Source organism: Hemiscyllium ocellatum, chromosome 46 (genome assembly GCF_020745735.1).
Source record: "Hemiscyllium ocellatum isolate sHemOce1 chromosome 46, sHemOce1.pat.X.cur, whole genome shotgun sequence".
NCBI classification, from domain to species: Eukaryota; Metazoa; Chordata; class Chondrichthyes; order Orectolobiformes; family Hemiscylliidae; genus Hemiscyllium; species Hemiscyllium ocellatum.
Window position 1 is genome coordinate 3,980,581 of NC_083446.1, and position 25,972 is coordinate 4,006,552.

The 25,972-nt window shown below is 45.8% G+C and overlaps 1 protein-coding gene across 4 annotated transcripts in view; it reads left to right on the top strand.

Annotated features, from left to right (window-relative positions):
• Positions 1 to 25,972, top strand: part of LOC132836097 (macro domain-containing protein CT2219-like) — a 944,897-nt gene that overhangs the window by 883,384 nt on the left and 35,541 nt on the right. For all 4 annotated transcript variants that reach the window (XR_009647331.1, XM_060855360.1, XM_060855361.1 and 1 more), the window contains one exon: positions 12,487 to 12,517. Coding sequence is in view for 3 of the 4 variants with exons in the window: in XM_060855360.1 (XP_060711343.1) it covers positions 12,487 to 12,517 (31 nt within the window). In the remaining variant the exon portion in view is untranslated. The remainder of the gene's footprint in view (positions 1 to 12,486; positions 12,518 to 25,972) is intronic.

Genomic DNA, 25,972 nt, shown 5'->3' on the forward strand with positions numbered 1-25,972 from the left:
CGGTGCTAAGCTGGAAGGTTGGAACTGGGATAAGGTGGAGGGAGGGGAAATGAGGAAACTGGTGAAATCCACATTGATGCCATGGGGTTGGAGGGTCCCAAGGCAGAAGATGAGGCGTTCTTCCTCATGGGTGATAAGGGAATGGTGAGGGAGGAAACCCTCCATTTATCTGTTGTCATAGCATCTGCATGGTCTCGGCAATATACTATGCCTTGGGGGTCCTTGCCTGCAGCATATGAGATAGACAACATTGGCCAAGTTACTTGCCATGTATGCGATGGGTGTGTTCCCACGGCAGATACTCATGTATCTTCCTTACTGTCCTGTTTTGGCATCATCGCCTTGAGGAATTGTTACGATCTCTCGGCTTAAGTAGCTTGTATAGTTTTAGATTACTGTTAGACCCTCGGTATGTGACTCTTAATGGCTCCTGGGCTCAGGGAGAGCCAATTTAGAAACAATGGTATATCCTGAAGACTTAGCCAGAATGAGATCACCACACAGGGCTGCTAGAATATTGGGCTAGAAACCACCTCCTAAGAAGACCAGCATGCTGGGCCAAGATTGCTAATCCAGGACAAGAGCGTCAGGCTGAGCTGAGACTGCCTTTCTCCTTCAGGCCCCCAGGCCGAGCTGCAGGCATGGAGTCTCAGCCTAACCTGCAAGTCCAGGCTAGGGGAGTCAGCCCGGGACCTTCTCCTCACTCAGTAGGAGACCCCGGGCTGGGCTGGAACTGGGTCCAGCTCGCCCTGGTGGTGGTGCCACTGCCACCACGGGAGGCATCCTCCTTCACCCACCACTCTCCTTAAAAGGAAAAAGCAAAACAAAACGAGCAAAAGTGAAAAGAAAGCAAGAAAGAAAGAGACAAGCCGCGGGCTCAGGCCCCTTGCTCCGTCACCTCCTTGAAAGAGGAATTTAAGAACACAATCCTTTATTAGGGAACAATTTTCAATTTGTTTTTATTGGATGATAGTTTGGAATTCCTGGGCTGGCTCCATATCCTGAGCAGCTGGTCCTGGTTTGGCTGTGCATTCTAACTGCCTGCTTTGTGGCTGGCTTTACGCTGTCACAAGCTGGTTTGTGGGTTGACTCCGCACCCTGACATGTGTCGCCCTGGCCCCTAGATGTAATTTTCTGAGGAATTATGCTACTAACAGAATAATTAAGCTAGCTGATTTCATCCCGGCCTGTCTGAGCATACAAAAGCTAAAGGTTGACGGCTTGGTCGGCTCCACCACATCACTCGAGAGTAACACATTGCTCCTGGATTCCATATTCAGCTCATTTCCTCTCAATGAATCTATTGCACGGGGATTAAGTGACTATTATCCAAGGGAGAGGCAGACCCTTCTCATCTGCTGGCCACTAAGCCAAATGTTGGAATGGATATCTGGACTCTGACCTCACCAGTCTTCATAGTATTTAGACGGAATATTTTACTTTGCAGTAACCACATATTTTTGTTTTTATTTATGCATTTTGTGGGATGTGGGTATCGCTGACTGGCAGCATTTATGGCCCGTTCCCTATTGCCCTTGAGAAGGTGGGTATGAGGTGTCTTCTTGAACCACTGCAGTCCACCTGCTTTGGCTTGACTCACAATGCCCTTAGGGAGGGAATTCCAGGATTTTGACCCAGCGACAATGAAGGAGTATATCCAGGAGGAGACCGGAATTTTTGGCTGTCACTCATATACAGTATTTGGAATAATTACATTAATTGTAGGCATGGGTCTGGCCATCCCTAGTTGCCCGTGAGAAGGCGGTGGTGAGTACCCTTCTTGAACCACAGCAGTCTATGTGGTGTAGATGTGCGCACACAGTGCTAATAGAGAGGGAATTCCAGGAGTTTCACCCAGCAACCACTGAAGTAAAACAGCGAAAAACTTCCGAGTCAGGAAGTGAGGGGTTCGGAGGGAAACTTGCAGGGGTTGGTGTTCCCATGTACCTGCTGCCCTTGTCCTTCTCGATGGAAGTGGCTTTGGTGAATTTCAGCAGTACATTTGGTAGATAGAACATACTGCTGCAAATGCAGTTAATGAGAATAATAGCAGAACTGAAAGGTGAGGTCAGGAAAGATTATGAGGTACAATTTTTAACTTTACAAACATTGACTGGGATTGCTATAGTGTTAAGGGTTTAGATGGAGAGAAATTTGTTACGTGTGTACAAGAAAGGTTTCTGAGTCAGTATGTGGATATACCTACTAGAGAAGGTGCAAAACTTTACCTACTCTTGGGAAATAAGGCAGGGTGTCAGTGAGGGCTTGGAAGATATAGAATGTAGGGAAATAAATGGTGACATCTTGAAAAATGTCCATATTACAGAGGAGGAAGTGCTGGATGTCTTGAAATGGGTAAAGGTGGATAAATCCCCAGGACCTGATCAGGTGTATCAAAGAACTCTGTGGAAAGCTAGAGAAGTAATTGCTGAGATATTTGTATCATCGATAGTCGCAGGTGAGGTGCCGGAAGACTGGAGGTTAGCTAACATGGTACCACTATTTAAGAAAGTTGGTAAGGACAAGCCAGTGAGCCTGATATCGGTGATGTGCAAGTTGTTGGAGGGAATCCTGAGGGACAGGATGTACATGTATTTGGAAAGGCAAGGACTGATTAGGGATAGTCAACATGGCTTTGTGCTTGGGAAATCATGTCTCACAAACTTGATTGAGTTTTTTGAAGAAGTAACAAAGAGGATTGATGAAGGCAGAGTGCTAGATGTGATCTGTATGGACTTCAGTAAGGCGTTTGACAAGGTTCCCCATGGGAAACTGGTGACCAAGGTTAGATCTCATGGAATACAGGGAGAACTAGCCATTTAGATACAGAACTGGCTCAAAGGTAGAAGACAGAGGGTGGTACTTGAGGGTTATTTTTCAGACTGGACGCCTGTGACCAGTGGAGTGCCACAAGGATTGGTGCTGGGTCCTCTACTTTTCATCATTTATATAAATGATTTGGATGCGAGCATAAGAGGTATAGTTAGTAAGTTTGCAGATGACACCAAAATTGGAGGTGTAGTGGACAGCAAAGAAGGTTACCTCAGATTACAACGGGATTTTGATCAGAGGAGTGGCAGATGGTGTTTAATTCAGATAAATGTGAGGTGTTGCATTTTAGGAAAGCAAATCTTAACAGGACTTATACACTTAATGGTAAGGTCCTAGGGAGTGTTGCTGAACAAAGAGACCTTGGAGTGCAGGTTCATAGCTCCTTGAAAATGGAGTCGCAGGTAGATAGGATAGTGAAGAAGGTGTTTGGTATGCTTTCCTTTATTGGTCAGACTATTGAATACAGGAGTTGGGAGGTCATATTGTGGCTGTTCAAGACATTGGTTAGGCCACTGTTGGAATATTGCGTGCAATTCTGGTCTCCTTCCTATTGGAAAGATGTTGTGAAACTTGAAAGGGTCCAGAAAAGATTTACAAGCATGTTGCCAGGGTTGAAGGTTTTGTGTTGTAGGGAGGGGCTGAATAGGCTGGGGCTGTTTTCCCTGGAGCATCAGAGGCTGAGGGGTGACCTTATAGAGGTTTATAAAATCATGAGGGCCATGGGATAGGGTAAATAGACAAAGTCTTTTCCTGGGGTGGAGGAGTCCAGGACTAGAGGGCATAGGTTTAGGCTGAGAGGGGAAAGATACAACAGAGACCTAAGGGACAACTTTTTCACGCAGACGGTAGTGCCTGCATGGAATGAGCTGCCAGAGGAAGTGGTGGAGGCTGGTACAATTGCAACATTTAAAAGGCATTTGGATGGGAATACGAATAGGAAGGGTTTGGAGGGATATGAGTCAGGTGCTGGCAGGTGGGACTAAATTGGGTTGGGATATCTGGTCGGCATGGACGACTTGGACCGAAGGGTCTGTTTCCATGCTGTACATCATTATGACTTTTTGACTCCAATTGTGTTCATCTAAATCTCATTGGTCTCTGATAGAAGTCTTCAATCTTACAAAGAGACTTGCTGAGCAAAACATAGAGAAGCTATTTTCACCTGTGGGCATGATTAGGGGCCAACAATAAAAAATAATAATGGATAGCTTTGAACATGTCTTCAGAAATTTGGGGGTTGGTTCTAGGTGGTGTTTCAGGATGGGGATCAGTTGGCAGCCCTGCTGAGTCTGAGAGTTTCCAGTCAGAGGTGGACAGCACTGGGCCAAAAGCCTACTTCTGTCCTGCATTTTGTTGCAGTTTTGAAAAACTTGAATGAAAGTGTCATAACTCAGATCACCCAAATGGAAAGGAACATGGTTTATTGTTGGACACCAACACAGAGCGACTGCTCATGGCGTACATCGGCTGATCCCAGCCTGAGACAGACAGTTCTGTCGAACCATCCCATTTTTTTAATCAACTTGTTCCACAATGTTATTACACATTCTTGATGAAGAGCTTATGCTCATAACGTCGACTCTCCTGCTCCTCGAATGCTGCCTGACTGGCTGTGCTTTTCCAACACCACAGTTTTTGACTCTGATCTCCAACATCTGCAGTCCTCACTTTCTCCTAATGTTATTACACTCCCTCTGAGCAGGTGGAATGTGAACCTGGGTCTCCTGGCTCAGAATTAGAAACACTACCACTGCACCACAAGAACCCCTAGGTCTGTTCTTTTTTAATATAACCTATTTTTCAAACCAACCTATTCAGTAACGATGTCAATACACACCTCTGGAATAGGTGAGATTTGAACCTGGACTCCCAATCCAGGAGTAGGGACTCTACCTTGGCACCACAAGAAGGCCCAAGGTCTGCTTTATATTACGTGTTCAGGTGATGAGTTCCAGCTACTGGTCATTGCCTGTTACCAAGGGAACACATACACAACAAGCTTCACAAGGCAATTAATCAGTGATTCCCCATGGGCCTTATAGGGATTATCACAGAAAGGAATGCACAGCTGTCGAGCCTGAACCCCCACACACTTCCCATCCCCAGCTTCATCCACCTTATGCTCCCTGCTCACCCTCCAGTAGTCTTTCACATTCTCCTTGCCAACACATGCCCTTCCATCCTTGGGCAATTCATCAGCTTCACCAACACATTCCCCCCCGACTTTAAATTTACCTGGACCATCTTTGACACATCCCTCTCCTTCCTGGACCTCTCCATCTCCATTAATGACGACCGACTTGACACTGACATTTCTTACAAACCCACCGACTCCCACAGCTACCTGGATTACACCTCTTCCCACCCTACCTCTTGCAAAAATGCCATCCCATATTCCCAATTCCTCCGCCTCTGCTGTATCTGCTCCCAGGAGGACCAGTTCCATCATAGAACACACCAGATGGCCTCCTTCTTTAGAGACCGCAATTTCCCTTCCCACGTAGTTAAAGATGCCCTCCAACGCATCTCGTCCGCATCCCGCACCTCCGCCCTCAGACCCCACCCCTCCAACCGTAACAAGGACAGAACGTCCCTGGTGCTCACCTTCCACCCTACAAACCTTCACATAAACCAAATCATCCGCCGACATTTCTGCCACCTCCAAAAAGACCCCACCACCAGGGATATATTTCCCTCCCCACCCCTTTCCACCTTCCGCAAAGACCGTTCCCTCCGTGACTACCTGGTCAGGTCCACGCCCCCCCTACAACCCACCCTCCCATCCTGGCACTTTCCCCACCGCAGGAACTGTAAAACCTGTGCCCACACCTCCTCCCTCACCTCTATCCAAGGCCCTAAAGGAGCCTTCCACATCCATCAAAGTTTTACCTGCACATCCACTAATATCATTTATTGTATCCGCTGCTCCCGATGCGGTCTCCTCTACATTGGGGAGACTGGATGCTTCCTAGCAGAGCGCTTTAGGGAACATCTCTGGGACACCCGCACCACTCAACCACACCGCCCCGTGGCCCAATATTTCACCTCCCCCTCCCACTCTGCCGAGGACATGGAGGTCCTGGGCCTCCTTCACCGCCACTCTCTCACCACCAGACGCCTGGAGGAAGAACGCCTCGTCTTCCGCCTCGGAACACTTCAACCCCAGGGCATCAATGTGGACTTCAACAGTTTCCCCATTTCCCCTTCCCCCACCTCATCCTAGTTCCTAACTTCCAGCTCAGCACTGTCCCCATGACTTGTCCGGACTTGTCCTACCTGCCTGTCTCCTTTTCCACCTATCCACTCCACCCTCTCCTCCCTGACCTATCACCTTCATCCCCTCCCCCACTCACCCATTGTACCCTATGCTACTCTCTCCCCACCCCCACCCTCCTCTAGCTTATCTCTCCACGCTTCAGGCTCACTGCCTTTATTCCTGATGAAGGGCTTTTGCCCGAAACATCGATTTCGCTGCACTTGGGATGCTGCCAGAACTGCTGTGCTCTTCCAACACCACTAATCCAGAATCTGACTTCACACCCCCATGCCAACTCACCCATTATCCACCGTGGACAGAACTCAAGAACTGTGCTGAGATTAAATAAAGTTGTTTGTTTTCATATTTCAAAAAGCGCACTCCCATTGGTAAAACCTCATTCATTAACTTTCTTTAATTCTTATAAAAACAGCTATTTGTATTCATACTTCCCATTTCAAGGACTTTATAAGCTGCCATTCAGACTATGACCTGGCACGCACCCCACTGTGAGCATGGTAAGTTGTGAATCAAGCATGCAGCACTCACTCTGTGATGATAATCCACAAGCTAGTGACAACCGTTAGTGTGAAATAACAAGCACCGATTGTTTAAAAGAGATTTTTCAAATATTTAAAGGACAGGAAATTGAAATGACTTGAGAGCTTCCCAAAAGAATTATGGAATCAAAAGCAAAAGCACAGCATGGTGGCTCAGTGGTTAGCACTTCTGCCTCACAGTGCCAGGTACCCGAATTTGATTCCACCTTCGGGCAACTGGCTGTGTGGAATTTGCACATTCCCGCTGGGTCTGCGTGAGTTTCCTCTCACAGCCCAGGGATATTAGTAGGATTGCCCATGCTAGAAAATTGCCCATAGTGTCCATGGATGTGCAAGCTAGGTGGGTTAGCCAAGGCAAATGCAGGGTTCCAGGGATAGGGGTGGGATGCTCTGCGGAGGGTCAGTGTGGATTCGATGGGCTGAATGGCCTGCTTCAGGGAGTCTATTTGTACCTTGCCCCTTCAAAGGGCCCAAACTCTCCAAAAAACACCAGTAAGCTTTGACCTTCTCTAACCGGTTCTGAAGTACATCAGCTGTGTTTCGGATCCAGCCTCCACCACTGAGTGAGAATCAGATCAGACCAAAAGAAGCTGCAGTTGAATGTGTGCAGTTGCCTCCTTGAAGCACCGATGTGCCAATTACAACCTGCTCCATTCCCTGTGAAAACAGCAGGGCCAGGTTGGGAAGCACAATCTTCACATTTTCACTCCATTGCTAAAATAGAGCGCTTCTCCATCCTGCCCACTCAGGTCTCTGGGTTCACGTGACACTCCAGGCCATTTACCTCACTACTGTTTATGTGTGTCTGTGACTAAAGTTGGAGAGTGCTTTGGGGCACCCTACATAACTGCAAGTCCTTGTTGTTTGTAGTGGTGTGTCTCTGGGCTAAGATTTCAAAATGGCAATCAGCTCATCAGTCTCTGTGTGTTGGGTTCAGCTTTAATCTGCCACGCAGGCCTTCGTAGTGTGTGCATATCAAGGATATCAGTTCAACAGCTCACCTTAGTTGGCTATGTGGAACAGGGAGTACCATCATAATCTGTGCCCTATCAGGTCTCACATAAACGTACAGAAGTCTCCGCCGATAGGAGAAGACAGAACCTCTCCCCAGACAGCCATGATGTTTGGCTCATGTTGCCACACATTAGTATACAATATTGAGTTTAGCTATTCATTCTCGTAACCAGTCTGCTCCACCTCCCTCCCAGAGCTTTGGTCAATAGGCACTATTGAGACAGTAGGATCCTAGGTGGAGTCCCTGGTCTGTGCTGAGGTTAAGTAACCATAGCAGTTGTGTCAGTGTCTCTAAGGTAGGGATGTAGAATTTGAGTCAGGGTTCCAGTTCCCGATCCCTCCTCTGTGACCTCCATTGGAACGTCAGGTCCTTTGTCACATTCTCCCTGGTTAAGAGCTCGTCAACATTCCCACACGACGCTGACCCATAAGTTGGGGTGAAGGAGTGGTCAACCACCAAAGGCCTGTTAGGAATCCCTGTTAGAAAACAGCATCTTCAGGAGAGGATAGAGAAAGTCCCAAGAGAAAGACTCTTCAAAAATAAGGCAAAGAATAATGCTTCATTGGCCAGCTGTTCCCATGTTTGCACAGGAGTCTCTCTCTTTTTCTGTCTAGCTGCGGGAGCAGCTGCAGTCTGGCAATGGAGTGATTTGTGGTTCTTTGTCTGACTCTCAGCCTTTCTAAATTTGTGTCCTATTTTCTACAAATGCACCTTTTCCAAGTTGAATTGCCTCCACTGTCTACTTTCTGACAGAATCAGTATGCTCGCAAATAGATTTGTAAAGTGTTGCAGTGAATATTGACATTCGAGTGCACTGTGCTGTGATTGCAAGAGCAATGCTGCCAGTTGAACAGAATTGTGTTACTGAAGGACAGCAGGCAGTCAGCTGGCACCTATCTGCAAAATGGAGGGTGATAACAGACTGCTTATTTCTGTAATGTCATGCAGATGTTGGCCTGCTACTTGGGATCATTGTGGGAATGTAAAATGAGAAAAGGTATCCCACCTTAGGCAGGAAATATTCGGAAGGAGCAGAGCCTATATTCCCCAGAATGATGGCTGCATAGACTCGAAAGATTGATGTGGAGGAGCCAGTGTTGGACTGCAGTGGACACAGTCAGAAGACACACGACACCAGGTTATAGTCCAACAGATTTATTCAAAATCACAAGCTTTTAGAGCACTGCTCCTTCGTCAGCTGAGTAGGGACTGCAGGAGATTACAGGCATAGGAAGGGATTAAGAGGAAGTGACAGGGATAGGAAATGTTGGACCATAAGACACTGGAACAAAAATGAACCATTTAGCCTTGTGAGTCTGCTCCACCTTTCAGTGAGACCATGGCTGATCTGATCATCCACAACTCCATTTTCATGCCTTTTCCTGAGAACACTCAATTCCCTTCCTGATGAAAAATCTGTCTATCCCAGCCTTAATTAGACTTAACGACCCAGCCTTGACAGCACTCTGCAGTGAAGAATTCCATAGATTCATGGCCTTTTCGAGAAGAAATTACTCCTCATCTCTGTATTAAACAGGTGACTACTTACTCTGAGATGATGCCATCCAATCCTAGACTCTTCCACAAGGGGAAATAACCTTCCCACATTTACCCTGTCAAGCCCTCTAATAACCTGAGTCTTTAATATTCCAGTTGGCTGACTGGGGAAAGGATGCAGGATTGGCAAAAGGAAACAGGCTGCCTGGGGAAGAGTGGAAGGGCCAGACTGTTCAGGTATTGGTACCCACCCTGACAGATGGCTTAATACTCCTGTCTCACAGGAAATGAATGCCTGAATGGGTGCCTTTCTTGATGTGACACCAGAACCTTTGACCCCGTGAGGTAACGCTGGGCTGCTGACTCTTTACCGGTCCAGGTTCCAAAATTCAGGCAGCCAATTGCGTTCACAAATATAATGAGAAGCGCAAGTTCAGCCTGCCCAGCCGCGCCCCCAAGCCAAAACAACACTCTCTTCCACCGTCTCTGCCAAATGCCGCCTAAATAATGGGTGGTTTCACTCAAAAGGACTGACCAAGGTTTGGAATGTTCGACCACACATGGCCATTCACGCTAGATCAGTTATGAACTTCAAATCATTCCCTGACAGTTTTTGTAAATTAAAGATCCTGAGGAATGTGGGGTGAAGGTGGGTGTAAGCAGGAAGATGCAGATCAGATATGATCTCATTTACAGGCAGAGCACGTTCAAGTGGGTGAATGTTCCAACATTCTTAAGAACTCTGCTCTGAATACCCCTCGACACAGATCTATCTTGGGAATGATACACACTTGTTACTTCCACATGCTGGAACCATATGGCAACTACTGCCAGCTCATTTCCGTATCCACCAGGGATCTTGCCTTCTTATCATCACTTTAAATTAAAAGACTGCAGTTCGCTCCAGCTCATTTCAGCAGCAGTTGGCGAGGAGTGTTCTTGGCCAGCAGGTATCATGGTTGTGCCGTCTCCATCTGCCAGTGGCCATGACTTGGCAAGTAGCTGCTGACAGTGCCCGCACAGTACCCCAGTGCTGTGACCCTGGACCAGGATAAGGAAGGCTACTTGGCTCCTCTGATCTGAATGAGATTTTAACCTCCAACGACATAATCCTGCAGCACCCCACAAAGGACAGTAAGCTTATAGAGCACAGGTTTGAGGAGGAGAAACCTCTCATTCATACAGCACTTTTCACAGCTTCAGGATGTCTCAATAAAACAGCTAATTAAGTATATGCTGGAAGAGTACTGATATAACGTGATGGTTTCATTCCCGTGTAATCCCGCGTGATAAGAAAAGCGTGTAATAGCAGCACTATTTAAACCAATGGGACCAGAGTTGTGTTATAACCAATACAGGTAAGGAAAATTCATGTTCTACAAATAATGGTCTAAATTCAAAGTTTGGGAGAAGATTTGTAGCTCAGGTGCTCGTTGTTGTGGTTCTGTTCGCCGAGCTGGGAGTTTGTGTTGCAAACGTTTCGTCCCCTTTTCTAGGTGACACCCTCAGTGCTTGGGAGCCTCCTGTGAAGCGCTTCTGTGGTGTTCCCTCCGGCATTTATAGTGGCTTGTCCCTGACGCTTCCGGTTGTCAGTTCTTGCTTCGGCATTCATGCAGGAACCAGAGTTGTTCTGTATGTGGCACTTAGGCGGTTGGCACAGGATTCCCATTTCCTGGCTTGTCTTAGCGTCTCTCGCCCGTAGGTGTTCAAAAGTTGGGAGAAGATTTGTAGCTCGGGTGCTCGTTGTTGTGGTTCTGTTCGCCGAGCTGGGAGTTTGCATTGCAAACGTTTCGTCCCCCTTCTAGGTGACATCCTCAGTGCTAGGGAGCCTCCTGTGAAGCGCTTCTGTCAGCAAGAACTGACAACCGGAGGGGAAGGGACAAGCCACTATAAATGCCGGAGGAAACACCACAGAAGCGCTTCACAGGAGGCTCCCAAGCACTGAGGATGTCACCTAGAAAGGGGACGAAACGTTTGCAACACAAACTCCCAGCTTAGCGAACAGAACCACAACAATGGTCTAAATTCTTCAATTGCATTATAGCCAATTCACGTTTAATAAATGTGCATTACAGCAGAACCAACTGTGATAGTAAATTACACATGGCTGTTGGGGAGTTGTTGTAAACCACTCTGAGACAATTGGTTAGATTCATATAGTATCCATTCAAAAGGCTGTTAATGTACTTTCTCAGCAGCAGCAATAAGCACCTCTTCAAACCATTACACTCTGTTTGGTTTTCCTGGTGCTATTCATAAAAATATAAAAGACAGGAAACGATCTTTATTATGCTGGACCATTCAATAAGTTCATGTCTAATCTTTGACCTCAGTCCCACCATCTCAACCAATGGTCCCTACCTCTTAATTCAAGTCAGTCAAGTCAGCCAAAATGTATCCATCTCAGTTTTGAATTCACAGGGACAGAGAATACTCAAAAATGTACAACACTTTGTTGAAAGGGTTCAGAAAAGATTTACAACAATTTTACCAGGGTTGGAGGGTTTGAGCCAAAGGGAAGGGCTGGGGCTATTTTCCCTGGAATGTTAGTGGCTCAGGGGCAATAAAATCATGAGGGGCATGGTTAGGGTGAATTGCCAAGTCTTTACCCCAGTGTAGGAGAGTCCAAAAGTAGAGGGCATAGGTTTAAGGTGAGAGGGGAAAGATTTAAAAGGGAACCAAAGGGCAACTTTTTCACGTAGAGGGTGGTGCATGTATGGAAATGGTAGAGGATGGTAAAATTACAATATTTAAAAGGCATCCAGATGGGGATATGAATAGGAAGGGTTTCGAGGGATATGGGCTAAGAGCTGGCAAATGGAACTAGATTAATTTAGGATATCTGGTCGGTATGGACAAGTTGAACCAAATGGTCTGCTTCTGTTTCTCTATGACTCTATAATAAGGTCCTTTCCTGTTTACAAATTTGTTTTTAATTGGAAAGGAAACAAGCAGATTCATCAGTTCTGCTTGAACATGGAAGTTTCATCAAATGGCTTTGAGCATCTCGGACATGCAGCCACATTTACACATCGGTTGCATTGGTAATCAGATTTTGTGTTCATAGGTCAGTGCCCTGGAGATCTGATTCCTGGCAAATCCAGGGAATGTCCAGGAAGGACCCTCAGGAACTCTCAGAACGAAGCCCAAAAGTGACCAGAGCATTTCCAATACTGGGCACAGAGTCCAGTGGAAAGGGTCCACACAGTGTGTGGAACACAGCGGACAAAGCCTCCCAGATAATTAGTAGGCAAAATGTCAATTTCAAAGAAAATCGATTGGATGAGTTAAAAACACAAGTTCATTGTCTGTTCCTTTTATTGCAGGCTTTTCCCTGTATCTCAACTGGAATTTACGGTAAGTACTAATGCGTTGTTATTAATTCTTAAACTTTTTGCCCAGCAAGTTAAAACAATGTTTTACAGCGTTGGTGTGGGAATATTCTACTGGGGGCAAAACATTCAGATCCTGTCCAGACCACATAAAGACTGTATAGTCACAGAGCAACAGGAGGTGTCTGTTCAGCTCCTGATCCATATCATAATTCCACCTACCAGTCTCCATTTGATATCCCTTCATTCCCTTCCCCAAAACAGTCTACCAATCTCAGCTTTGACATCTGCAGGCAGCCTTTCAACATCAGCTTCTTCTGGGGACAGAACGGCAGATTCTCACTCCCTTTCTGTGAAGTAGTTCTTCGTGAATGGCCCAGCTGTTAATGTTCTAGCCACTTGTTCTGGACTTTCCCAACTTGGAGATAGAAACTCCCTGCCGAACAGCGCCACTAGACTCCAAACCTGCTTTCTGCGTTCCCACCTCTTGCTTCGGAGCGATTCCAAACCGACCTGTGAGAGATTGCGACCTAAACATTGCCAAACCAGCCACTTAATGCAATCGCATCATAACCTGGGAATGATACAGCAAAACAGATATAGAGTCTTTCAGGGTCTTCGCTGTATATTTTTATGAAGTCTCCAGGCTAAATGACACTGAATAAGTCAGTAAAAATGAAATGATACACCTTCTTTAAATAATCAAACCGGATTCCACTTAGACCATGCTTCAGTTTTCTGGCATGAAGTATAAGTGGCTCGAGGCGGGTCATTGGGCTCTTGGTAGGATACTGACAGGCAATTTGTATGCAGATTTTCTCCCTAAGACCTTGCTGAATCTACAAGAGTGTTTATCAGGCTTCTTAGAGCTCCAGGACTCTCAGTATTCATGTGTGAAAGATCGTTTAGGTTTCTCACTGGGTAAAAATGAAGTAAGTGCATTCACAGCATTTGTTTTTAACGGGTCCTGCTGCTGCATTTGCTGAATGTAGGATATTGGTACAGGGAGAATGGGTTTGTGTTAATGTGGAATATTTGGAAGGAAAGGTTGAGTTTGTGGTAATGAGTGATATTGGGACAGGGAGGCTGAGTGAGCTAATGAGTGACATTGGGACAGGGAGGTTGAGTTTGTATAAATGAGTGACATTGGTACATGGAGGTTGCGTTTGTGTTAATGAGTGACATTGTGACAGGGAGGTTGAGTGTGTTAATGAGTGACATTGGGACAGGGAGGCTGAGTGTGTTAATGAGAGACATTGGGACAAGGAGGCTGAGTGTGTTAATGAGTGACATTGGGACAGGGAGGCTGAGTGTGTTAATGAGAGACATTGGGACAGGGAGGCTGAGTGTGTTAATGAGAGACACTGGGACAGGGAGGCTGAGTGTGTTAATGAGAGACATTGGGACAAGGAGGCTGAGTGTGTTAATGAGAACCATTGGGACAGGGAGGCTGAGTGTGTTAATGAGTGACATTGGGACAGGGAGGCTGAGTGTGCTAATGAGAGACATTGGGACAAGGAGGCTGAGTGTGTTAATGAGTGACATTGGGACGGGGATGCTGAGTGTGCTAATGAGAGACATTGGGACAGGGAGGTTGAGTGTGTTAATGAGTGACATTGGGACAGGGATGCTGAGTGTGTTAATGAGTGACATTGGGACAAGGAGGCTGAGTGTGTTAATGAGTGACATTGGGACAGGGAGGCTGAGTGTGTTAATGAGTGACATTGGGACAGAGAGACTGAGTGTGTTAATGAGAGACATTGGGACAGAGAGACTGAGTGTGTTAATGAGTGACGTTAGGACAGGGAGGCTGAGTGTGTTAATGAGTGACGTTGGGACAGGGAGGCTGAGTGTGTTAATGAGTGACATTGGGACAAGGAGGCTGAGTGTGTTAATGAGTGACATTAGGACAGGGATGCTGAGAGTGTTAATGAGTGACGTTAGGACAGGGAGGCTGAGTGTGTTAATGAGTTACATTGGGACAAGGAGGCTGAGTGTGTTAATGAGTGACATTAGGACAGGGATGCTGAGAGTGTTAATGAGTGACATTGGGACAAGGAGGCTGAGTGTGTTAATGAGTTACATTGGGACAGGGAGGCTGAGTGTGTTAATGGGTGACATTGGGACAGGGAGGTTGAGTGTGTTAATGAGAGACACTGGGACAGGGAGGCTGAGTGTGTTAATGAGAGACATTGGGACAGGGAGGCTGAGTGTGTTAATGCGAGACACTGGGACAAGGAGGCTGAGTAGTTGATGAGAGACACTGGGACAGGGAGGCTGGGTGTGTTAATGAGTGACGTTGGGACAGGGAGGCTGAGTGTGTTAATGAGAGACACTGGGACAGGGAGGCTGAGTGTGTTAATGAGAGACACTGGGACAGGGAGGCTGAGTGTGTTAATGCGAGACATTGGGACAAGGAGGCTGAGTGTGTTAATGAGAGACACTGGGACAAGGAGGCTGAGTGTGTTAATGAGTGACATTGGGACGGGGGGTCTGAGTGTGTTAATGAGAGACACTGGGACAAGGAGGCTGAGTGTGTTAATGAGTGACATTGGGACAGGGAGGCTGAGTGTGTTAATGAGTGACGTTGGGACAGGGAGGCTGAGTGTGTTAATGAGTGACATTGGGACAGGGAGGCTGAGTGTGTTAATGAGTGACATTGGGACAGGGAGGCTGAGTATGTTGATGAGTGACAATGTGGATGTAACATTATAGAGTTGGAGTGAGTTGTCCGTGCTGGTCTTGCTGCAGCTCGGAAGTCTGGGATTCAAGTTTAGCGATAAAGTCTGGGAGAAAGTGGTCCACATCCGGGTTTTTCTGAATCCAACGAGGGGATACTAAAGTTCAGTGACCGGCTGGGATTGCTGTGTGTGCCCAATGGTAGTATCTCCTGATTTAGTAAGGAAAAGGATCCTGTTACCTTTATAAAAATCCTTCCCTCCTTGCCTGTTATTTTTCTATCTATCTCCTGAAAGGACCCCGCTTAGGCCAGAGCTCGGGAGGATCGGCCACTTCTCTAATAACTTCAAATGTTAAGGCAAGTCTCTCATAGACAAGAATTGGAAGAGGAAGGTGTGCTTGGCACTAAACACTGGGGTCTTGCCTTCAGGAAACCTCAGGCTGAGGCAGCGCCATCTGCTCTGTCAGGGTCCGGGGCCACAAAGTGCTCACAAGCAAGCAAGATAATGTTCTGACACCAATTATCCAAGAGAGAAGAGAGAGACTCCGGTCCCAGTGCCTATTGGTTTGGACAGCCAGTGTGCATTCTGGCTGAAGTAGCGTTGCCATGACTGCATTCCCACCTGAAAGCATGGGCCCTGGAAAGGGACAGCAGGAAGTGCCAGAATTCCCACCAGGGACACTCCTAAACCAGGGTCTGAGAACATTCAAGCATGAAGCATTCAACAAGTGACCATGAGGAGTGCAACCGCACTAAAATAACACAAAGAAGTCCAGTTGCTGCAAACCTGAAACAAAAAGCAAATTGCTGGAGAAATTTAGCAGACTTGGCAGCAGCTGTGGAGAGAGAAACAGTTAATATTTTGAGTCTAGCAACCTTTTGCAATCTCCACTCATTAACTGCTTCACTCCCTTGTTTGCTGTTGTTAGGTTCAACAGTCATCTGAGCTTTTCATGGGCTTTACAAATAGACACAGAGTCCAGATGCCAAGAGATTCTGCTAAACCGATATAAAGGAGCTCAACCCTACTGCGACCAGGTTTTCAGTTCTGGGCACCCGAAGGATGTGAAGGGCTGGGGAAGGTTAAATGTGGTGGGGGGCAGCATTAAGGGACTTAGAGAGAGGGAAAGCACCAGGACCACGATTTCTCTCCCTGGCCCTGCCTCCCCACCAATGATCTGCCAAATTCCAGCGGTAGGAGCAACTACCCTGGACTTCAGCTGCTGTGTTGATCACAGAATATGGGAAAAACATTAACCTGTGACTGACTCACTCCCAGATCCCGTATTATTTCCTAGACTTTCCTTCCCTGCAGACTCTCACGTCGAGAGATCTGTGATTACCTCCTCAGAGGGAGTTTGGATTTTGAGGTCAGCTTTTCCTCTGACTCTAGTATGTTTTAACATTCTGATTTTGTGACAGCTATGCCTTTAGGTTAGAACACTGGGGATAGCGAGAGGTTACTCCACTGCATTTTCCATCCATAATAGCATGTATGAAATAATTTGTATAATGCCCCAATTTTCATCTCCAATAGCTTCCATCATCTCACTAACATTTCTCTTTGCATTTGTTTTTAAACTGATGGAGTCTTGAGTTGGCGTAGAAGATCCCAGAGCCATCAGAGGATGCCTCTCACTGATTTGATTTGATTTAAATTTATTGTCACGTGTATTTTTGTAACAAGTGTTGTATAGTGTCGCCACTGTCCAGCGCCATCTTAAAACACAGAAAACTAAACCAAAGTATAAATTACTAAGGAAAATAAAGGAACAGTGTTCAGCTCTACGGTCCTTCTTTTAAGTGCTCAACTACAGGCCTCGCCACGCTGCCAGAGCAAGAGTCGCTACTCTTTGATGCCATGCCAACTACACCAATGTATTCACCACTATAATTGCTCATTGGACCTTGCCAATGCAGCCACCACTGATGCTGCCAGGTCCTACACCGGCCCAAACACAACTCCGCCATTGATGCCAGGAGTCTACTGCCAACGTAACTGCCACTGGTGCAGTTGGGTCTCATACAGTACCCAAAACTGCTTCTGCGCCAGTGTTCATCCACCATCCAACTGATGGTCCGGCCATTATTGATTTGATGTATGCTTGCTGTTCACACATTGGCTGTTGCCCTTCCTACATTACAACAAAGACTACATTTCAAAAAGTCCATCATGCAATACTTTGGGTCATCCTGAGGTCATCAAAGCTTTTAGAGTCATAGAGATGTACAGCACAGAAACAGACCCTTTGGTCCAACCTGTCCCTGCCAACCAGATATCCTAACCTAATCTACTCCCACTTGCCAGCACTTGGCCCATATCCCTCCAAATCCTTCCTATTCATATACCCATCCAGATGCATTTTAAATGTTGTAATTGTACCAGCCTCCACCACATCCTCTGGCAGCTGGTTCCATGCTGGCACCACCCTCTGCATGAAAAAGTTGCCCCTTAGGTCTCTTTTATATCTTTCCCCTCTCACCCTAAACCTATGCCCTCTAGTTCTGGACTCCCCCCACCCAAGGGAAAAGACCTTGTCTATTTAACCTATCCATGCTCCTCATGATTTTGTAAACCTGTAAAAGGTCACCCGTCAGCCTTCGAAGCTCCAGGGAAAACAGCCCCACCCTGTTCAGCCTCTCCCAATAGCTCAAACCCTCCAACCCTGGCAACATCCTTGTAAGTCTTTTCTGAACCATTTCAAGTTTCACAAAATCCTTCTGATAGGAAGGAGACCAGAATTGCACGCAATGTTCCAAAAGTGGCCTAACCAATGTTCTGTACAGCCACAACATGGTCTCCCAACTCCTGTACTCAATACTCTGACCAATAAAGGAAAGCATACCAAACGCCTTCTTCCTTATCCTATCTACCTGGAACTCCACTTTCAAAGAGCTGTGAACCTGCACTCCAAGGTCTCTTTGTTCAGCAACACTCCCTAGGACCTTACCATCAAGTGTATAAGTCCTGCTAAGATTTGCTTTCCCAAAATGCAGCACCTCGCATTTATCTAAATTAAATTCCATTTGTCGCTCCTCAGCCCATTGGCCCATCTGATCAAGATCCCGTTGTACTCTGAGGTAACCTTCTTTGCTGTCCATTACAACTCCAATTTTGGTGTCATCTGCAAACTTACTAACAATATGTTCATATCCAAATCATTTATATAAATGATGAAAAGTCGTGGACCCAGCACAAATCCTTGTGACACTCCACTGGTCACAGGCCTCCAGTCTGAAAAACAATCCTCTACCACCACCCTCTGTCTCCTACCTTTGAGCCAGTTCTGTATCCACATGGCTAGTTCTCCCTGTATTCCATGAGATCTAACCTTGCTAATCAGTCTCCCATGGGGTACCTTATTGAATGCCTTACAGAAGTCCATATAGATCATGTCCACTGTTCCGACCTCATCAATCCTCTTTGTTACTTTTTCAAAAAACTCAGTCAAGTTTGTTAGACATGATTTCCCACGCACAAGCCATGTTGACTATCCCTAATCAGTCCTTGCCTTTCCAAATGCATGTAAATCCTGGCCCTCAGGATTCCCTCCAATAACTTGCCCACCACTGACATCAGGCTCATTAGTCTATAGTTCCCTGCCTTGTCCTTACCATTTTTCTTAAATAATGGCACCACAATAGCCAACTTCCAGTCTTCTGACACCTCACCTGTGACTATCGATGATACAAATATCTCAGCAAGGGGCCGAGCAATCACTTCCCTAGCCTCCCACAGAGTTCTAGGGTCCACCTGATCAGGTCCTGGGGATTTATCCATTTTTATGCATTTCAAAACATCCAGCACATCCTCCTCTGTAAGATGGACATTTTTCAAGATGTCACCATCTATTTCCTTACATTCTATATCTTCCATGTCCTACTCCACAGTAAACACTGATGCAAAATACCCGTTTAGTATCTTCCCCATCTCCTGCGGCTCCACACAAAGGCCGCCTTAGGGTGTAGGTTTGCTCGCTGAGCTGTAGGTTTGATATCCGGACGTTTCATTACCTGGCTAGGTAACATCATCAGTGGGGACCTCCAAGTGAAGCGAAGCTGTTGTCTCCTGCTTTCTATTTATATCTTTCTCCTGGATGGGGTTCCTGGGATTTGTGGTGATGTCATTTCCTGTTCATTTTTTGAGGGGTTGATAGATGGCATCTAGATCTGTGTGTTTGTTTATGGCGTTGTAGTTGGAGTGCCAGGCCTCTAGGAATTCTCTGGCATGTCTTTGCTTAGCCTGTTCCAGGATAGATGTGTTGTCCCAGTCGAAATGGTGATTTTTTTCATCCGTATGTATGGATACAAGGGAGAGAGGGTCGTGTCTTTTTGTGGCTAGCTGGTGTTCATGTATCCTGGTGGCTAACTTTCTTCCTGTTTGTCCTACGTAGTGTTTGTGGCAGTCCTTGCATGGTTTTGACATTGGTTTTGTCCATGGGTTGTACTGGGTCTTTTAAGTTTGTTAGTTTTTGTTTGAGAGTGTTGGTGGGTTGTGTGCTACTAGGCCGCCTTGCTGATTTTTGATGGACCCTATTCTCTCCCTAGTTAGCCTTTTATCCTTAATGTATTTGGAAAAGCCCTTTGGATTCTCCTTAACCCTATTTGCCAAAGCTATCTCATGTTCCCTTTTCACCCTCCTGATTTCCCTCTTAAGTACACTCCTACTGCCTTTATACTCTTCTCAGGATTCACTCAATCTACCCTGTCTATACCTGACATATGCATCCTTCTTTTTCTTAACCAAACTCTCAATTTCTCTCGTCATACAAACACCATTCCTTATACCTCCCAGCCTTTCCTTTTACCCTGACAGGAATATACTTTCTCTGGACTCTCTATCTCATTTCTGAAGGTTTCCCATTTTCCAGCCATCCCATTACCTGCGAACATCTGCACCCAATCAGCTTTTGAAATATCTTGCCTAATATAATCAAAATTAGCTTTCCTCCAACTTCAACTGTTAGATCTGGTCTATCCTTTTCCATCAGTATTTTAAAACTAACAGAATTATGGTCACTGGCCCCAAAGTCACCTTTGCACCTTCTTTAGTTGGTACATCCACATTCTGACTCAGAAAGTTTTCTTGTACACTCTTCACAGATTCCTTTCCATCTAAGCCCTTAACACTATGGCAGTCCCAGTTTCTGTTTGGAAAGTTAAAATCCCCTACTATCACCACCCTATTACTCTAACAGATAACTGAAATCCCTTTACAAATTTGTTTCTCAATTTTCTGCTGACTATTAGGGGATCTATAATACAATCCCAATAAGGTGATCATCTCTTTCTTATTTCTCAGTTCCACCAAAATAACTTCCCTGGACGTATTTCTAGGAATATCTCCCCTCAGTATAGCTGTAATGCTATCCCTTATCAAACACGTCACTCCCCCTCCTCTCTTGCCTCCCTTTCTATCCTTCCTATGACATTTGTATCCTGAAATATAAACGTTTCTCTAATTGCTATGATATCCCAGTCCAATGTTCCTAACCACGCCCTGAGTTCATCTGCCTTCCCTGTTAGCCCTCTTGCATTGAAATAAATGTAATTTAATTTATCAGTCCTATCTTGTTCTCTGCTTTGTCCCTGCCTGCCCTGACTGGTTGACTAACTTCTTTTCTCAACTGTATCAGTCTCAGATTGATCTCTTCCCTCACTATCTCCCTGGGTTCCCCCACCCTTCCAACCCTTACTAGTTTAAATCCTCCCGAGCAGCTCTAGCAAATCTCCCTGCCAGTGTATTAGCCCCCTTCCTATTCAGGTGCAATCTGTCCTTCTTGTACAGGTCACTTCTACCCCAGAAGAGATTCCAATGATCCAAAAATGTGAATCCTTCTCCCATACACCAGCTCCTCAGCCATGCTTTCATCTGCTCTATCCTCCTATTCCTACCCTCACGAGCTCACAGCACTGGGAGTAATCCAGATATTACTACTCTCAAGGACCTTCTTTTTAAATTTCTGCCTAACTTTCTATATTCTCCCTTCAGAATCTCATCCTTTTCCCTTTCCATGTCATTGGTTCCAATGTGTACAATGACCTCCTGCTGGTCCCTCTCCCCATTGAGAACATTCTGCACTCTCTCTGAGACATCCTTGATCCTGGCACCAGGGAGGCAACACAACATTCTGAATTTTTTCTACTGACCGCAGAAATGTCTCTCTGTGCCCCTGACTGGAGAGTCCCCTAACACAATCAATTGCTTGGAATCCGATGTACCCCTCACTACATTACAGCCAGTCTTGATACCAGAAACTTGGCTGTTTGTGCTACATTCCCCTGAGAATCCATCACCTCCTACATTTTCCAAAACAGCATACTTGTTTGAAACAGGCATAGCCACAGAAGACTCCTGCACTACCTGCCTACCTCTCCTACCTTGGAGTTAACCCATCTACCCGACTGTATCTGCGACTTTTCTCCCTTCCTTCCCCTCCAACCATCACACCCCCTTGCTCTTGTAAATTCCTCACTGCCTCTAACTGTCGTTCCAACCAATCTATTCGATCTGATAGAATTCACAACCAGTGGCATTTATTGCAGATATAATCCTCAGTAATATGTAAAGTTTCCCTAAACTCCCACAATCAACAAAAAGAATATATCACTCCACTAAAGGCTATTTTTGCTTCTTCCAATCTGCAGACCCAGAAAATAACACCATCTTACCCCTCTACAAAACGCTGCTCCAGGCTAACTTAATACTTATGGCTTATATTTTTAAGTTTAATCAAGAGATATATCTCAATAAAACATATAATCAAGAAAGAACACACTACTCACTATTGTAGATTTACAACAAAGTTATACTTAAAACTATTTACTTATCTGTTTCTGTGCTGGGACCTCTCCCAAACAGGTTCCTCTAAGATTAGTTGTGGATTTCACTGTTTGTTAATTTTCCCAGACCCACTCCGATGTCCAGCGATACATGAATTCAACAGCAAAAGCAGTAACTGCACAGGTTCACTGCTATGTCAGTTAGCTGTGTGGGTTTCTCTCTCTCTCACCCTTCTGTCCTGACCTCACTATGTGCTGCCTTTGTCCGTTCCTTCCCCTTTTAAAACTGCTATTGTTTTGACTTTCTTTTTTCACCCAAGTTCCAAAACAATTCCAACAGCAGGTAAAACAGTAATTGCTCATCCTGGAATTCAAGGAAAACCCCTCCAATACCTAAAATTCTTCAAAAAAGGAGCAGCCTGTTACAGCCAGAATCTTTTCCCGACTTTAGATTAGATTAGACTTACAGTGTGGAAACAGGCACTTCGGCCCTACAAGTCCACACCGACCCGCCGAAGCGCAACCCACCCATACATTTACCCCTTACCTAACACTAAGGGCAATTTAGCTTGGCCAATTCACCTGACCCGCACATCTTTGGACTGTGGGAGGAAACCGGAGCACCCGGAGGAAACCCACGCAGACACGGGGAGAACGTGCAAACTCCACATAGTCAGTCGCCTGAGTCGGGAATTGAACCCGGGTCTACAGGCGCTGTGAAGCAGCAGTGCTAACCACTGTGCCACCGTGCCGTCCTCTTTGCTTTTGTTTTGTAAGTTCATTCTCAGATCAGTGTAACTCACAGAATGATCTTCTACACTCTGGTTTATTCACTGTCACTTCTCTCTTCTATTCTATATGGTTTATTCCCCTGTTGCTATTCTTTTCTGTCCAACTGACTCCCAGGTCACTTCCACCTTCTGATTATATCATGTTTCCAAGTCTTTATTGCTGTTTCAGTAAGTTATTACTGGGCCTCATCCCCAGTGGGTTGGCTCCACGTCCATCATTGCATGTAGATTTAAGGATGTCGGTGATGAGCAGCAGGCATTTACGACTGCTCTGAGTCACTCTCTCCCAACTCTCGCTGTTATTGCCTTGATTACTGGCATCACCAACCGTGCTGGAATGCGCTGAGTTCTCCAGGAATCGAAGATTGAAATTCCGCAATACAGTTTCAAGCAAACTCTTGAGAAATATCAGAGGGCAATAAAAATGATTGTTTTTTTATTAAATTTATCTTCAACACGGGATGAATTGATGAATGATATAACTGAATTGCTCATGGTGTCCAGGGATGGTAGGTTAGGTGGATTCGCGGTGGGAAAGGCAGGAATATGGCAGGGGCTGTTTCAGGGTGGGATACTCTTTGGAGAGTTGGGCCAAATGGTCTGTTTCCACACTGTTTCCACATTTTAAGTACTAGACCCACAGGATTCTTCAGTAAGTATTCCAATTAGACATGTGAGTTTATTTGCTTTCTGATTGGTGCAGGCAGTTAGTACAATGTGACCAGAGGCAAGAATTTTACATTGTTGAAGGCAGAAAATAGGGTGTGAATGCTCCAAGTTTCTGCCCAACAATGGGATACTCACTGCCAGGCCCCCTGTAATGCCCTGTTTAGTTCATTTCCAGCTCTGCATTCTTCCCTGTGTAACTCATTCCTGAGCCTTGCTTACTTTCTAAGTAATTCGCTCCTTGGTATCCATTCTGTGAAGAAATGCGTAATTTGCAGAAACCTCCGTGGCGATAGCATTCTTGGTTAGCATTTTAAGTGCAAATTTTCCAGTCATATTTCCAATATTCAGCTGTCTTCATGAATATGGATAGTATTTGTGCTTTGCCACTCTGCAGTGTTTCTGTACATTGGTAATTTCACATGAGGAAGAATGAAGTGCTTTTGGTATAATGGCCTTGATAAATGAATTGAAATGGAAATGAGCAGAGCCAGCGGTTTAATCTGCAGTGATTGACAGTCATGGGCAGGAAACAAAACAGGCAGTCCCCAACCTCATTACCATGTCGGCTTTGTCTCATTCACAACTGAAGAAACATCTCTGTAAAGCCCTACAGTGAGTATTTTTCTTGTGATGTCTCTGTTAGCGACGTTGGCTCAGAAATTAGCCTGCATGGCATTTAGTATATTCAGGTATAGTGCGTGATCTCTTAAACTCCAAAAATGGCAGGCAGAAGCACATATAAGCCTCCAAGTGGTTGCTGCAGAAGTTTGACACCAGGAATTCATGGAGTCTGTTTACTACCAGAGAGTATTTGTGAGGTGTGGAGAGCTCAGCAAAGTGGATATCGGTCCACCAGACAACACTATCTTTGTCAGCAGGTCTGAAGACAGACTCAGAGTTGGACCAGAGGAACGGGAGATCAACCCTGGTTTAGTGAAGAGAGCAGGAGGGCATGTCAGGGGCAGCACCAGGCACTGCTAAAAATGACAATCTGGTGGACCCATGACACAGGACTACGAAAATGCCAGCCAATGCCATGTGGAAGCAGCAAGTAATAGACAGGGCTCAGTGATCCCATGACCAATGGATCAAAGGGCAAGCGCCTTTTGTCTATCCCTCATAGGATCTGGCCTTCACTTGTTCCCCATTCCCCGGAACTGACCATGAGCTTGAGCGGCTTGCTCGACCATTTTGGAGGGCAGCTCAGAGATAACCACATTGCTGTGGGAATGGTTCCGAAAAGAGCTTCATCCCAGCCTGGGATTTAGGGAGAGAAATATTTAATATTTTAAAATATTCACTCACTCAGTAGACTTTGGGACTGGAGCTTTGTACTTAGCCTGTCAGGATGGGATTTGAAACAATGCATCAATCGTGATAAATTGCTGAGCCTCCTGAGATTCCACAGCACTGGGTTGTTTCTCCAGAGAACGCAACCCCAGCGTCACCTGTTGTTTTGAATGCGAATGAGAGATAAAGCTGCCTCTCAGCAGCAATTCACTTCTCAGAGAAAACAAAGTGGCAATTCTTTTGATTTCCCTTTAATCCACTGCCATGCACTCTTCTGCTATGCAGGATGAAAGGCTGTTTCCGTGATTAGTTACTAAGACATCGGGGACTGAGGCTGTGGGTTGGCACAGGCTGTTGTGTCTACTGTTGTATGTGCAGCTTACCTGAGCCTGCACCTCACCATGTGCTCATTTTGCTGCCACCACCCTCTTTGCTGGTGGGGATGTAAAAACAATGACTGCAGATGCTGGAAACCAGATTCTGGATCAGTGGTGCTGGAAGAGCTCAGCAGTTCAGGCAGCATCCAACGAGCAGCGAAATCGATGTTTCGGGCAAAATCCCTTCATCAGGAATAAAGGCAGTGAGCTGGAAGCATGGAGAGTAGCCTACCTGGTCTGTTGTGGTGCAGGAAAACCTCTTTCTGGTCTAATTAGAAGAGTCTCTTGTGTAGACCAAGAGGTAGTTTGTAGCACATTAGGTTGCATCAATATGATTGTTTTACAGAGGCTTTGAGGAAGTCCTGGATGTTGGGCTCCTTCAAGATTCTAAACTAGTATTCCCCAATATCTCCACCTCATTTTCAGGCTTGAAGATTCTTGCGAGCTCTAAGTAAGAACTTGTTAGAGTGGGAGGGCAGATGAGGCGACCATTACAGCCTCAGAACCCATAATCCCAACATCTCAACTCATAACCCCACTGGAGTTTTCCACCTCTGCTTTGGGAAGCCCCATCACAAGAATGTTATGACACAGATAAGATCATTCAGCCCATCGTGGCTCTGTAGGCATTTTGCTTGAGTCTCCAATTCCTGCCTTTCCCCTTTAACCGTGCACACTGTTTCAATTTGAGTAATCATCTAAAGCTGTCTTTGCTATCTCAGTTGAACCTGCCTCTAGCACACTTCCAGTAAAAAGTGAGGTCTGCAGATGCTGGAGATCAGAGCTGAAAATGTGTTGCTGGTTAAAGCACAGCAGGTCAGGCAGCATCTAAGGAACAGAAATTCGACGTTTCGGGCCAGAGCCCTTCATTCCTGATGAAGGCTCTGGCC